The sequence below is a fragment of the Juglans microcarpa x Juglans regia genome, chromosome 1D (genome assembly GCF_004785595.1).
Source record: "Juglans microcarpa x Juglans regia isolate MS1-56 chromosome 1D, Jm3101_v1.0, whole genome shotgun sequence".
NCBI classification, from domain to species: Eukaryota; Viridiplantae; Streptophyta; class Magnoliopsida; order Fagales; family Juglandaceae; genus Juglans; species Juglans microcarpa x Juglans regia.
The window spans coordinates 40,348,887-40,363,153 of NC_054594.1; the positions used below are offsets into that span (position 1 = coordinate 40,348,887).

Genomic DNA, 14,267 nt, shown 5'->3' on the forward strand with positions numbered 1-14,267 from the left:
TGTAGTTCAGCCACATGACAATGTCAGATGAACGGTTTGGTCACAACATACGAGGAAATATTGGTTTTCATATCTGTAACCTTGCTTGGTACAAAGCTGTTGGTGCAGCAACGCTTATACGATTTTTTTTATTAAAGAAAATTAAAAAAAAATTGAGAGAAGAAGAAAATCCTAAAAATTATTTGTCTTTAATTCACACAATTTCATTAAATGGATGCAGTACATATCCGGATGCAGTACATATCGGGATGCATTATATATCCGTATCGGTGCATAATTTGGTACGTGAATTTTCTTGCAATAAAATTTGTCTTTACAAGTACATTAACATCATGATTTTTGACATATCATTTGAATTATTTGGTTCAGCCACTTCTTTAGGCAGAACTTGGATGAGGCATGGCGCAAGTGTGTGTGTAAGAAAACAAAGTGACAACCCATTTTACTCTACAAATAGCCTTCCTTTCATTGGGGGACTAGAAATGCACATTGCACAATCGATAATGTCTTTCTGTTTCAAGTTCAATGGAAGTTATTGCAAGGGAAGCAACCACACGAGTTGTGGCCAGGAAAATGCAGGTTATGCCGGTTCATAATCTGCCGTGCTTGTTCACTGGCTTTCTGGGTTTGCTCCGAGTGTTGCTGCTGGGCTGCTGCTCTCAATTCTTCAGCTTTTCTATGAACAACCGCCATTCTCTTCATCAACTTCTCTTCCAAGTTTGATCTCATCCTTTGTATTTTCACCTGAACAGCCATTTCAGAATATGGTTAGATGACCAAAACAGAAAAGTTCCAGTGACTCCAGTAGTAAAATCCAGGCAATCAAGGAGAGACGAGGCAATACAAGAGACATGTTAAGTCAAAGCACATCAAAACTAATAGATTGTAAATTTACAAGCTATATTCCAAACATTTTTTTTACAAGAATACTTTGTGCTGTCTGATCTGTATCACAAGATTATCAGTTAGGTAGCAGCATACTTTGTGCTTCATTCTGGAATTTCATGCACTCCTACCTTACAATCTGAAAGAAGAAAATAAGTGGGAAAAAAAAGTAAAGCAGCTAATCATGCCACCTCTTTTTTATTATATCCATTATTATATTTTACAACCAGACCAAAAAACCAAGCTCTGTGCACGAGACACTCCAAGTAAAGTAAATATTTCCACTTCCCAAGGATTTTCTAAATGCTAGAACTTCACATGGGCTTCCCAAGTTAAAAGTATGTGCATGATGACTTTCAGTTCTTTCTTTTAGGAGTGAAGCATGCAGATATAACTTGCACAAATAAAAAAGGACGAAGCCTGTAGATATAGCTGGATTGAATTGAGAAAAAAGATGCGGTCAAATGAGAATGAAGCTGTGTCCAATTGCAGTGGGTGGCTCGAGGAGGACCAAGCCAGCAATAAGCCTCTGACAAAGCCTTCGAAGTTCCAACCACAATTCTTATAATAGTCCCGCTTTGACTGAAATGCAAGGATGAATTGATACTATAAGGTCACATTTGGCGTCCATGGACATCATCCCATTGATGGGAAAGTCGAGCGTGGGAAATTTCAGAGCCAAAGGGGTGGATTGAAGTCTACGTCTACGTTTCATGTTTATCTTGATTAAATTTTCAATGCCAAAATAACATTACCGGTCAAATAAAGAAACAATCCCTGCTAGAAGTGGAAGCAATGAAATGTTGGAAGAAAAAAATAACACAAATCAAATAATGGCCTGAGAAAATACCTCAAGCTTTCTTGATTGAGCTTCTGCTTTTGCACTTTGGAGGTTCACCCAAGCCTGGATTTTTGCTTCTTCTCTTTGATACCTGTAATCCAAGTCACAATTGGTAATCAGCATGCTGCATTGTACAAAAAAGGAAATTCTTTACAAGAAAATTACCTGAGGCAGCACTTGGTCTTTTCCTCTTCTTCCCACGCAGCAGCTCTGGAGTCTGAAACACTTTTCCTGCACCCGTTTTCCGTATCGAAATGTCTGAGGCTCTTTGATACTTCATCTTCCTCCTCCTCCCTTGAACTCCAATTTGAGTTGACTGAATCATATTGCGTCCCAAGTTGTAGCTTGGCTAAATGGCACTCTTGCAGCTGGGCAATGTCAATGGTGCTGTTGCTGCTGCTGGAGTTCCCCAAGGCCAATGGTCCTGACCTATTCGAAGGCGTGTTATGGCGGGCAGGGGAGGTGCTCCTGAATGGCGTGTGGCACCTAGAAGTCGTAGAACTGCCAAGCGGAGTCATCTCCGTCCCAGCATCTCGGTGTTGTACCTCATGAACCACGCCTGTACAGGCGTCTTTCATGCTTCCACCCGCTAGGTTTTTTAATAAGAACCCTTCTTTAGTGGGCTCCGAGTATCTGAAATTTGGCAAAATGGGCTCTTTGTCGTCCGTGAACTTGTCTGCATTAACAAATTTCAAATGGCTGTTGTTCATAACAAAACTAAATGCTTATTAAAATGTGCATAAGCGGGAAATTCGACTACTTTATTCTAGTTCTATTGGAAAACAAATTCGTGCAGGTTGAAGAGCTAGCTCATACATTGTTTGATAAACATTTGTGCAGCTTGGAACCCATATGGGTGTCGTACTCGAACAAGGAACACAATCAAACAGTTAAGCAAAGTCCAGAATCAGATTAAGCTTTTGGAGGACAAAAGTTTTTTTTCTTTAAAAAAAAAAAAAACTGATATTAATAAGCTCAAAAGGGAGAAATTGACAAGTAAAGCGAAATGGTAAAAGTTTCATATTAAAGTTGAATCGGAGATCCTTACCTTTTAGGAGAACATCTGTTGATGCTGAGACCTCAGGGAGAGCTCTGACAGAGTAATAATGCTGGTCCAATGACGCAGAACCTTGAAAGGTTGAAACTACTTTTGAGAACTTTTCCTCGGTGACCCTTGATTTCTCCGCAAAGACCTCCACTTGTTGCTTAAAGCTATCAGCCTGTTTGGTGATCTTCGAGGACTCTGATGGCTTTGTGGTGTGAGCGGGAGAGTCATGGCAAGAGCTGCTCATCAGCCATTTCTCTGCGTCATCCCACTTTGAAGGAAAGTTTTTTCTTGAATGATTACCGACACTGAAGCTAAAAACTGGTCTGCCAGGAGTTGGAGGAGCCTCTATTCTCCTCCGAGTGACCGAGTTCACTCCCTCTCTCTGAGCTGAAACCTCAAGAAACCCTCCACCTTCCGTAATGTTGTTTGCCACTGGAAATGACTTGACAAAATCAGAGGTCTCCTTGAGATTAAGCTGGCAAAGTGGGTCAGGGAAGGTGTCTACAAATGGGTTATCCTTGCTTTTTCCGAATAAGCTTGCGTTTGCCTCTAATGGAGATTCCTGAATCAAAACAACCAAAAAGAATACAAAATAACACGGTTACTGAAAACCAGAGGAATATGGAAACAAGATAAGCAATAAGAGAAGAATGCAAATCTGGGATCTTTACCCCATTAGAAGCAAATATAGATTGAGCTTGAAAGTATCTGGGGCTTGTGAGATTCATGGCCATGGGTCTGAGTTTAGAGGGGTGACTGACGTGGGAGCGAAAGAATCTCTTGTGGAGTCTCTTTTATGTTGCGCAAGTAGTTGCCTTTCTGCACCGTTTTGATAAAGATCCCTGTAACGCCCCGACCCCGAGGGTCCGGAGAGTTAACTCATAAAACCTGATAATCCGCTCCAACAAGGCTAGAGTACTTCCAAATTCAAGAACATATCCATTTTTCAAACCTCAAGTCGAACGTAAATACTTCAATTAAATAAATCAAATAAACTCATTTATCCAATATTCAGTCCAACAACTCAAATAAAATCAACTCTTCTTTATGTCTCAAATAACAATTAGAATAATAAAACATTAACATAGTCTCCACAAATCGTCTAAATCCATTGAAGTAAGCTTAAGAAAGATAATTAATATCCAACACCAACACTAATATCATGAGATACCCAACTACAAATCAATACTAATCTTCTCCATAGACTCTAATACTGATCTTCAGCTGAACCTCCAATGTCATCTGAAATATTATGGAGATAAGGGGGGTGAGTTTTCAACAACTCAGCAAGCAGAGAGCATATACTAGCATGTAAACATGAGCATTTATAACATTTAATAAGCCGAACAAAACATTTACTTTCAGAATGCAAAAAAAACAAACAAAACTTGTACAAAAACTTTAGAGTGAAATTTTCAGAAAAATAAACTTATTCCAAAAAGAACATCCGTTGGCATTTCCAAACTAAAATATTATAATTAAATCATCTCCTAGCATCACTTCGGGACAATACCATGTTTAACCCCCGTGGTAGGGTTATAAACCACCATTATACCCGTGGCTGGGCCATTTCCCATGTTTCACCCCCGTGGTAGGGTTATAAACCACCATTATACCCGTGGCTGGGCCGTATACCATGTTTCACCCCCGTGGTAGGGTTATAAACCACCATTATACCCGTGGCTGGGCCTTAACAGAAACAGAACGGATTTCATCGAAAATCCGGTTACACACATATACCAAGTCAGAACTCCATGTCAAGATTTTCAAATGGCACATCATATCAAAACAAATAATTAAAAGCTTCAGATCATTTCACATGTTCGAGATAAACATAAACAAAGTATTCTCATTTGTTCATAACAAAACTTTTAGAATTCCTTATTCGCTCTTTTACATAGTTCAGAAGTACAGTACACAAAACTAGCTCATGTCTACACTAGTCATGACAGAAAAACACTTTCCCTTATATAGAATTTATGCATATGCAGAATAAACATCTGAGGTTGTTTTCAGATCATCTCTTTCAAAAGAAAATAAACACATTTATTCTCAAAGTCAACCTCCTTTTATTTATTTTATGCAAAACTAGTATATAAACCCCACTTACCTGACTTCTTCGTAATATCAACACCTTGAGCCGGAACTCTAATAGTAACACCACCTAAACAAAAGAAACATATATCTATCAGTTAATAACCCATCTAGTAAGCTGCTATATATTGGGTAATAAATCAAAACAGCCTCTCCACAGCTCCATAACTATCCCACAATTTAAACCTGAACAATTCTCTCTTCAAACCATTCGCATTTAAACCCAAAACAGCCACCACTCTCTATAACACCAAACCAATCATAATTATTTCCAAAAACCAACAACCGCAACTTCAATAATTAAAACATAACCCAAACCAAACTCCACCTCCAACCTCCGAATAAAGTAATTTCAGTGTAAGCATCAATATTCTGATCATTCAATAATTCAAAACTTGCATAAAAATTCAATACAACTAGCTCAAAACACCCATCCTTTTACACTAAATAGTCTCAAATAAAATCCAAAACAGGTTCACAATTCATCCAAATTATACTCCTCACCACTCAAAATTCCAGCACACTCTACCGCAGTCTAACACATAAATCATCAACCCAAAAAATATATGTCAAATTTTCCTTTACTGAAAATGCCAAAGGTCTGCGCAGAGTGAAATCTATGACTAAGTGTGATGCACGGCCAAACCAAGCAGCGTGTGTGTGATCAAAACAGGGAAGGAAACCGAAATTGGAGAGAGACCCGCATGACTAAGAATCGGCAGAACAGAGGAAAGGAGGAAGAAGAATCATAAAGGAAAAAAAGAAAAGCCATAATAGAAGAAGAAATTACCGAGTTTTGTTCAAAAACTGACTGAAATTGCAGTGGAAAACAGTTTGAAATTCGGAATCCTTGAGTCGAGCGGACGGTGATGGTATGGAGAAGATGAGAAGAAGAGAAAAATTGGATGAGAGGATCCGGTTGTAGTGTCTGCCGAAGTGAGCTAAACCGATTCTTGAGTGTAGTAAGAGATGAAGATCAACTGCTAGGATTATGGAGAGGGGTTGGTGCGCACGGTTAGAGTGATGTGCAGAAAAATAAGGTGTAGAGGGGAAAAACGTGAGGAAGAAAAACAGTGCAGCAGAGGAAACTCACCTAAACGACGCCGTCCGTCCTTCCACTTGAGCTCACGGGCTGGGCTTCGTCCTGACCTCAAAGGGGCTGGGCCTAAAGCCCGGTTATCACATTCTCCTCCCCTTATAAAAATTCCGTCCTCGGAATTTGCTACGAGCAATTAGGATCATCGTCGAACAACTGTGGGTACCTGACTTGCATTTCCTCTTCTAATTCCCAAGACGCTTCGCTGATAGCGTGATTATTCCATACCACTTTAACCAATGGAATAGTCCGATTACGTAACACTTGTTCTTTCCTTTCTACAATCCGCACCGGCTCTTCCGTATAAGTCAAATCTTCCTGAAAATGAAGAGGCTCGTAATCGATAACGTGGGTGGGGTCAGGTACATACTTCCTTAACATAGATACATGAAATACATTGTGTACTCCTGAGAGTGCGGGTGGTAGTGCAACCCTGTAAGCCACTGGTCCAATCCGATCAAGAATTTCAAATGGTCCGATATACCTAGGGCTCAACTTACCCTTCTTTCCAAACCTCATAACTCCTCTCATGGGTGCAATCCTCAAGAATACCTTGTCCCCAACTTCAAATTCTAATTGGCGACGCCGGTTATCTGCATAGCTTTTCTGTCGACTCTGAGCTGCTCTCATTCTAGCTCGGATGGTCTCAATCTTCTCTGTTGTCTTCTGAATGATTTCCGGACCCAAAATTTGTCTTTCCCCCACTTCGTCCCAATATAAAGGGGATCTACACCTCCTACCATAAAGTGCTTCATAAGGTGCCATCTCAATACTAGCCTGGTAGCTGTTATTATAAGCAAACTCGACTAAGGGCAAGTGTCGAATCCAAGTCCCCTTAAAATCCAGCATACAAGCTCTCAACATGTCTTCTAAAATTTGAATGGTTCTTTCCGACTGGCCATCTGTCTGTGGGTGAAATGCTGTGCTGAAATTTAACTTAGTGCCCATGGCCTCTTGTAAGCTTCGCCAAAAATTTGAAGTGAAACGCGGATCCCTATCTGACACAATGGACACAGGTACCCCATGCAACCTCACTATTTCCTGTATATAAAGCTCGGCTAGTTTCTCCAACTTATAAGAAACTTTGATAGGTACAAAATGAGCTGTCTTCGTCAAACGGTCTATTATCACCCAAATTGCATCTTGTCCGGTCGGTGCCCGTGGAAGGCCTGTAACAAAATCCATAGAGATATGCTCCCATTTCCATTCTGGAATCTGAAGTGGTTGTAATAACCCTGCTGGTCGCTGGTGTTCTACTTTCACCTGCTGGCATGTTAAGCACTGAGTCACAAATTGAGCAATCTCTCTCTTCATGCCTTCCCACCAAAAAGACTCTTTCAAATCTCTATACATTTTTGTACTACCCGGGTGAACTGTGTAAGGGGATCGGTGCGCTTCTTCAAGGATAAGTCTTTTTATTACCACACTGTCCGGCACACAACATCTGTTTCCAAACCTTAGCACTCCATCTTCAGAAACATTAAACTCAGGTCTATCCCCTTTTTCTACCTCTTCAAATAATCTCGCCAACTTAGAATCTTCTTTTTGGGCGAGTTTGATTCTGTCTATCAAAGCTGGTTGAACTATTAAACTGGCTATTAATGCTTGCTGATCACCCACAACTACTTCAATAGTGGCTCTCTCCAAGTCCATTAATAAGCGGGGTTGAGTGGTAAGAGTTGCGATTACCGGTCCCACTGGCTTCCTGCTAAGTGCATCAGCTACAACATTAGCTTTGCCTGGGTGATAGTTAATGTTGCAGTCATAGTCCTTGACTAGTTCGAGCCATCTCCTCTGTCTCATATTCAGTTCTTTCTGCGTGAAGAAGTATTTCAAACTCTTGTGATCCGTGTAGATTTCGCACCTTTCACCATATAAATAATGCCTCCAGATTTTAAGTGCAAAGACAACGGCGGCCAACTCCAAATCATGTATGGGGTAGTTTTGTTCATAGGTCTTCAATTGCCGAGAAGCATAAGCTATTACCTTTCCATGCTGCATCAAAACACACCCCAAACCCAAACGTGAAGCGTCACTATAAACCACAAATCCACCTCTTTCGCTAGGGACTGTTAGAACTGGGGCCGTCACCAATCTCTTCTTCAATTCCTGGAAGCTTTCTTCACATTTTTCAGTCCACACATACTTGTTGTTCTTCCTAGTAAGGGCGGTAAGGGGAACCGCTATTTTAGAGAAATTGCGTATGAACCGACGGTAATAACCAGCCAAACCCAAGAAACTCCTAACTTCGTGCACATTGGTTGGTTGAGTCCAGTTAACTATTGCTTCAATCTTCCCGGGGTCTACAGAAATGCCATCCCTTGAGACCACATGTCCCAAAAATGCGATAGACTCAAGCCAAAATTCACACTTCTTTAACTTAGCAAATAATTTCTTATCCCTGAGTGTCCCTAGAACATGCCTCAGATGGTCTTCATGTTCGGTTTTGCTCTTGGAGTAGATTAATATATCATCAATAAATACCACTACAAATTTATCCAGAAACTCATGAAATACTCGATTCATCAGGTCCATAAATACTGCTGGAGCGTTGGTTAAACCAAAAGGCATGACTAAAAATTCATAGTGGCCATACCTGGTCCTGAAAGCTGTTTTAGGCACATCCTCCGCCTTGATTTTTAATTGATGATAACCCGATCTGAGATCAATTTTAGAGAACACCTGTGCACCTTGCAACTGATCAAATAAATCATCGATGCGGGGCAACGGATATTTATTCTTTATGGTCACCCGATTCAGTTCCCTGTAGTCTATACACATTCTCATTGTCCCATCCTTCTTCTTCACAAACAAGACTGGAGCTCCCCAAGGCGACACACTAGGTCTAATGAAACCTTTGTCTAACAAGTCTTGCAACTGTTCTCTGAGCTCGGCTAACTCTGATGGCGCCATTCGATAAGGGGCTTTGGAAAGAGGCGCCGTGCCCGGGGCTAACTCAATAGCAAATTCTACCTCTCGCTCAGGCGGTAATCCAGACAAATCCTCAGGAAAAACTTCTGGGTATTCCCTCACAATAGGAATCTCTTCTAGATTCAATTCTTCCTTTGGTTCAACCACCACAAAAGCCAAGTACCCCTGACACCCGTCACGTATTAACTTATCAACCTGAAAAGCAGAAATAACTGATGGAGGGATACGCACCTTGGAACCCATAAATCGAAGTTCCTCATCTTCCGGAAACTTGAACACTACTTCTCTTCTAAAACAGTCAATACTAGCATAACTGGAAGCTAACCAATCCATCCCCAAAATCACATCAAACCCAGTTATAGGAAAGACTATCAGGTTAGCTGGCATTTCCTTCCCACTAATCGTTATAGGACACTTGAGTAAAATCTTGTTACAAGTCACTATATCACCAGTCGGGGTAGAGACCCTCAAATTGTAGTCCATCTCATCAGCATCAATGGGACACAATTTAACAAAATCCCTTGAAATAAAGGAGTGGGTAGCCCCCGAGTCAAATAAAACAGTAGCCTTATTGAGAAATAATGTAATAATTCCTGGTTACGTCATACAACCATAGAGATAATAAGATAAATAATCCTTAATTCTCAACAAAGAACATTTTAGGAGATGGTTAGAGAATTATACCTGTGATGACATCCTCCTTGTCCTCAGCTTCTCCCGGTGTCAAAGCAAACACCCGAGCAGGTACCGTCCTCCTCTGATTATTGCCTTGACTATTCGGCCTAAAGTTTTGGGGTGGGTTTGGCCTTCTGTTGTTCTCCGCAAGCAACGGACATTCTCTAATGAAATGCCCATCTTTACCGCATTTGAAACATGATCCCACTTCCTTCCTGCACTCCCCACGGTGTATGCGGTTACAGAACTTACAGGGGTTAGGTGTAAGATTTCCCTGCATCTGTCTCTGACTCGAACTGCTCCCCTCATTTCTCTTTTTCCATTGCCCTTGATCCGAACTAGGAAACCCTTGTGGAGTAGCTCTCTTCCTCTGTTCTTGCAATTCAGCACCCCTCTTAAGATTCTGTTCAACTAGTGTCGCTTTGTGCACTAATTCTGAAAAATTCTGAATCTGTAAGACCATCACCCGCTCATAGATCCTGTAGTTCAAACCTTCTTCAAACTTCCTAGTCTTTTTCTCCTCATCGGGAATCAAGTATGCAGCAAAACGTGATAATTCTGCAAACCTTGCAGCATATTGGCGCACAGTCATGGTCCCTTGCACCAAATTGGTGAACTCTCGAGCTCTTGCATCCCTATCTGCCTTAGGGAAAAATCGATCGAAGAAACTCTGTTTGAATTGAGTCCAAACAATTACCCCAATCCCCTCAGCTTCCCTGATAACTTTCTCAGAATTCCACCATCTCTTTGCTTCTCCAGATAGTTTGAATGCTGCGAACTTGACTTTTTGCTGATCTGTACAATCCAAAACACCAAATATTTCTTCAATGTCTTGTATCCAATCTTCCGCAGCGTTCGCATTACCTCTTCCATCAAAGGTGGGAGGATGTGTTCGATTAAATTGTTCGAACGTGCAACCCCCACCATTGTAGTCTTCATTCAAATCTTCAAGAGTTCGAACTCTACGACGAGCAGCCATCCTGAAAGTCTAAACTCGGTGAAACGTTCTAAAATAAAAGAAAACGAAAATACCAAGTAAGTAGAAATAAATAAAAGGATAGATAAAATATGCATATAAACACATATACATATTTATATAATATAAGTCAGATAACTATGCCAATCTGGCACCACTTATACACACATATATCACTAGAATTCTCAAGGTTCCCAAACTCAACTATTATCATCAGCCAAATCTAAACCTCAAATCCCATCAAGAACAGTCTTAATGTCCTTGAAACTCGTACTTAAATACCCCCATGACTATCCTTATAATCCTCCGATTCCTATTTTGAAATTCCCACATCTTATGAACCCACAGATATCTAAACTTCCAAGGTCTACAGTATGCAGAATTCTAACCTGGCTCTGATACCAACTGTAACGCCCCGACCCCGAGGGTCCGGAGAGTTAACTCATAAAACCTGATAATCCGCTCCAACAAGGCTAGAGTACTTCCAAATTCAAGAACATATCCATTTTTCAAACCTCAAGTCGAACGTAAATACTTCAATTAAATAAATCAAATAAACTCATTTATCCAATATTCAGTCCAACAACTCAAATAAAATCAACTCTTCTTCATGTCTCAAATAACAATTAGAATAATAAAACATTAACATAGTCTCCACAAATCGTCTAAATCCATTGAAGTAAGCTTAAGAAAGATAATTAATATCCAACACCAACACTAATATCATGAGATACCCAACTACAAATCAATACTAATCTTCTCCATAGACTCTAATACTGATCTTCAGCTGAACCTCCAATGTCATCTGAAATATTATGGAGATAAGGGGGTGAGTTTTCAACAACTCAGCAAGCAGAGAGCATATACTAGCATGTAAACATGAGCATTTATAACATTTAATAAGCCGAACAAAACATTTACTTTCAGAATGCAAAAAAAAAAACAAAACTTGTACAAAAACTTTAGAGTGAAATTTTCAGAAAAATAAACTTATTCCAAAAAGAACATCCGTTGGCATTTCCAAACTAAAATATTATAATTAAATCATCTCCTAGCATCACTTCGGGACAATACCATGTTTAACCCCCGTGGTAGGGTTATAAACCACCATTATACCCGTGGCTGGGCCATTTCCCATGTTTCACCCCCGTGGTAGGGTTATAAACCACCATTATACCCGTGGCTGGGCCGTATACCATGTTTCACCCCCGTGGTAGGGTTATAAACCACCATTATACCCGTGGCTGGGCCTTAACAGAAACAGAACGGATTTCATCGAAAATCCGGTTACACACATATACCAAGTCAGAACTCCATGTCAAGATTTTCAAATGGCACATCATATCAAAACAAATAATTAAAAGCTTCAGATCATTTCACATGTTCGAGATAAACATAAACAAAGTATTCTCATTTGTTCATAACAAAACTTTTAGAATTCCTTATTCGCTCTTTTACATAGTTCAGAAGTACAGTACACAAAACTAGCTCATGTCTACACTAGTCATGACAGAAAAACACTTTCCCTTATATAGAATTTATGCATATGCAGAATAAACATCTGAGGTTGTTTTCAGATCATCTCTTTCAAAAGAAAATAAACACATTTATTCTCAAAGTCAACCTCCTTTTATTTATTTTATGCAAAACTAGTATATAAACCCCACTTACCTGACTTCTTCGTAATATCAACACCTTGAGCCGGAACTCTAATAGTAACACCACCTAAACAAAAGAAACATATATCTATCAGTTAATAACCCATCTAGTAAGCTGCTATATATTGGGTAATAAATCAAAACAGCCTCTCCACAGCTCCATAACTATCCCACAATTTAAACCTGAACAATTCTCTCTTCAAACCATTCGCATTTAAACCCAAAACAGCCACCACTCTCTATAACACCAAACCAATCATAATTATTTCCAAAAACCAACAACCGCAACTTCAATAATTAAAACATAACCCAAACCAAACTCCACCTCCAACCTCCGAATAAAGTAATTTCAGTGTAAGCATCAATATTCTGATCATTCAATAATTCAAAACTTGCATAAAAATTCAATACAACTAGCTCAAAACACCCATCCTTTTACACTAAATAGTCTCAAATAAAATCCAAAACAGGTTCACAATTCATCCAAATTATACTCCTCACCACTCAAAATTCCAGCACACTCTACCGCAGTCTAACACATAAATCATCAACCCAAAAAATATATGTCAAATTTTCCTTTACTGAAAATGCCAAAGGTCTGCGCAGAGTGAAATCTATGACTAAGTGTGATGCACGGCCAAACCAAGCAGCGTGTGTGTGATCAAAACAGGGAAGGAAACCGAAATTGGAGAGAGACCCGCATGACTAAGAATCGGCAGAACAGAGGAAAGGAGGAAGAAGAATCATAAAGGAAAAAAAGAAAAGCCATAATAGAAGAAGAAATTACCGAGTTTTGTTCAAAAACTGACTGAAATTGCAGTGGAAAACAGTTTGAAATTCGGAATCCTTGAGTCGAGCGGACGGTGATGGTATGGAGAAGATGAGAAGAAGAGAAAAATTGGATGAGAGGATCCGGTTGTAGTGTCTGCCGAAGTGAGCTAAACCGATTCTTGAGTGTAGTAAGAGATGAAGATCAACTGCTAGGATTATGGAGAGGGGTTGGTGCGCACGGTTAGAGTGATGTGCAGAAAAATAAGGTGTAGAGGGGAAAAACGTGAGGAAGAAAAACAGTGCAGCAGAGGAAACTCACCTAAACGACGCCGTCCGTCCTTCCACTTGAGCTCACGGGCTGGGCTTCGTCCTGACCTCAAAGGGGCTGGGCCTAAAGCCCGGTTATCACAATCCCTGTCGTGAGAAAAGTTCTGAGAAGGCAGGCTGAACAGTGTAGCTGAACAAGAAAAAAGCATTGACTATTGGGAACCACGGTCTAAAATACTGTTACGTGAATCACATGCGTTCAGGCAGGCTGAGCCTACTTTTCCTTCAAAATGAAATTACAGTGACAGGGTCCTCCTGGATAGTCCAACTCTCAATGAAGTAGACGAGGAAGGGGACGAAAGAGTACTCCATTAAAGGAAGATGGGGGACTTTGGGAGGTGGAAAAAGTACTTGTGAAGTCTTGTTTGAGAAAAATATTGAAGTTTGATAAAAATAAAAGAATAAAAAAATAAATAACTGGTTCAATTTTTGTATTCATTTTGGGAAACTTCTCAGGGGTTTTGATTTCCGCTTTTAACTCATTTTAATTCATCTTATTTTATTATTAAAATTTTTTTAAATTTTTATATAAAATATAATAAATAATTTTATTTTTTCAAATTATAAAACAGTTTTCTTAAATTACTACACAAAATATAATAAATAATTCAACTTTTATTTTACTATTTACAAACTATTTCAATTCATCCTAACTCATCTCTAAATTCAAACCATTCCATATGACTGGTCACAGGCTCTCATTGTGTTACAATGCAGGTAGGCACAACTTTTGCCTGTCTTCTTCTTCCATGCCTGCTGCTAGCACACAAAGTTTTCTAGTTTTCTATGCGCTCTGATGTGCTACCCAAAGAATAAGAATAAATTGGTACTTGGAGTGGGGATTTGGAATCAATTAGGTCGATTGCAACTGATCTTAAGAATTTCAAAAATACATTCCTAGGACATGTTTAGTATGAACAAGGCTAAAAAATCTATCTTTAACATGTTTTAATAGTGGGCATGAG

General features: G+C 39.7%; 1 protein-coding gene across 2 annotated transcripts; it reads right to left on the reverse strand.

Moving 5' to 3' along the window:
• Positions 1-440: 440 nt before the first annotated feature.
• Positions 441-13,725, reverse strand: LOC121259475. 2 transcript variants are annotated; one of them, XM_041161086.1, is made up of 6 exons: positions 13,487-13,725; positions 3,446-3,616; positions 2,775-3,336; positions 1,892-2,402; positions 1,736-1,817; positions 441-744 (listed from the first exon to the last, which is right to left on the reverse strand). In XM_041161086.1, the coding sequence occupies exons 2-6, from the start codon at positions 3,506-3,508 to the stop codon at positions 523-525; spliced, it is 1,440 nt and encodes a 479-aa protein (XP_041017020.1). In that variant the 5' UTR covers positions 3,509-3,616; positions 13,487-13,725; the 3' UTR covers positions 441-522. The 2 variants fall into 2 exon arrangements, with proteins under 2 accessions (XP_041017020.1, XP_041017013.1); XM_041161079.1 differs by having other exon boundaries at positions 13,390-13,725.
• Between the last annotated feature and the right edge of the window lie 542 nt (positions 13,726-14,267).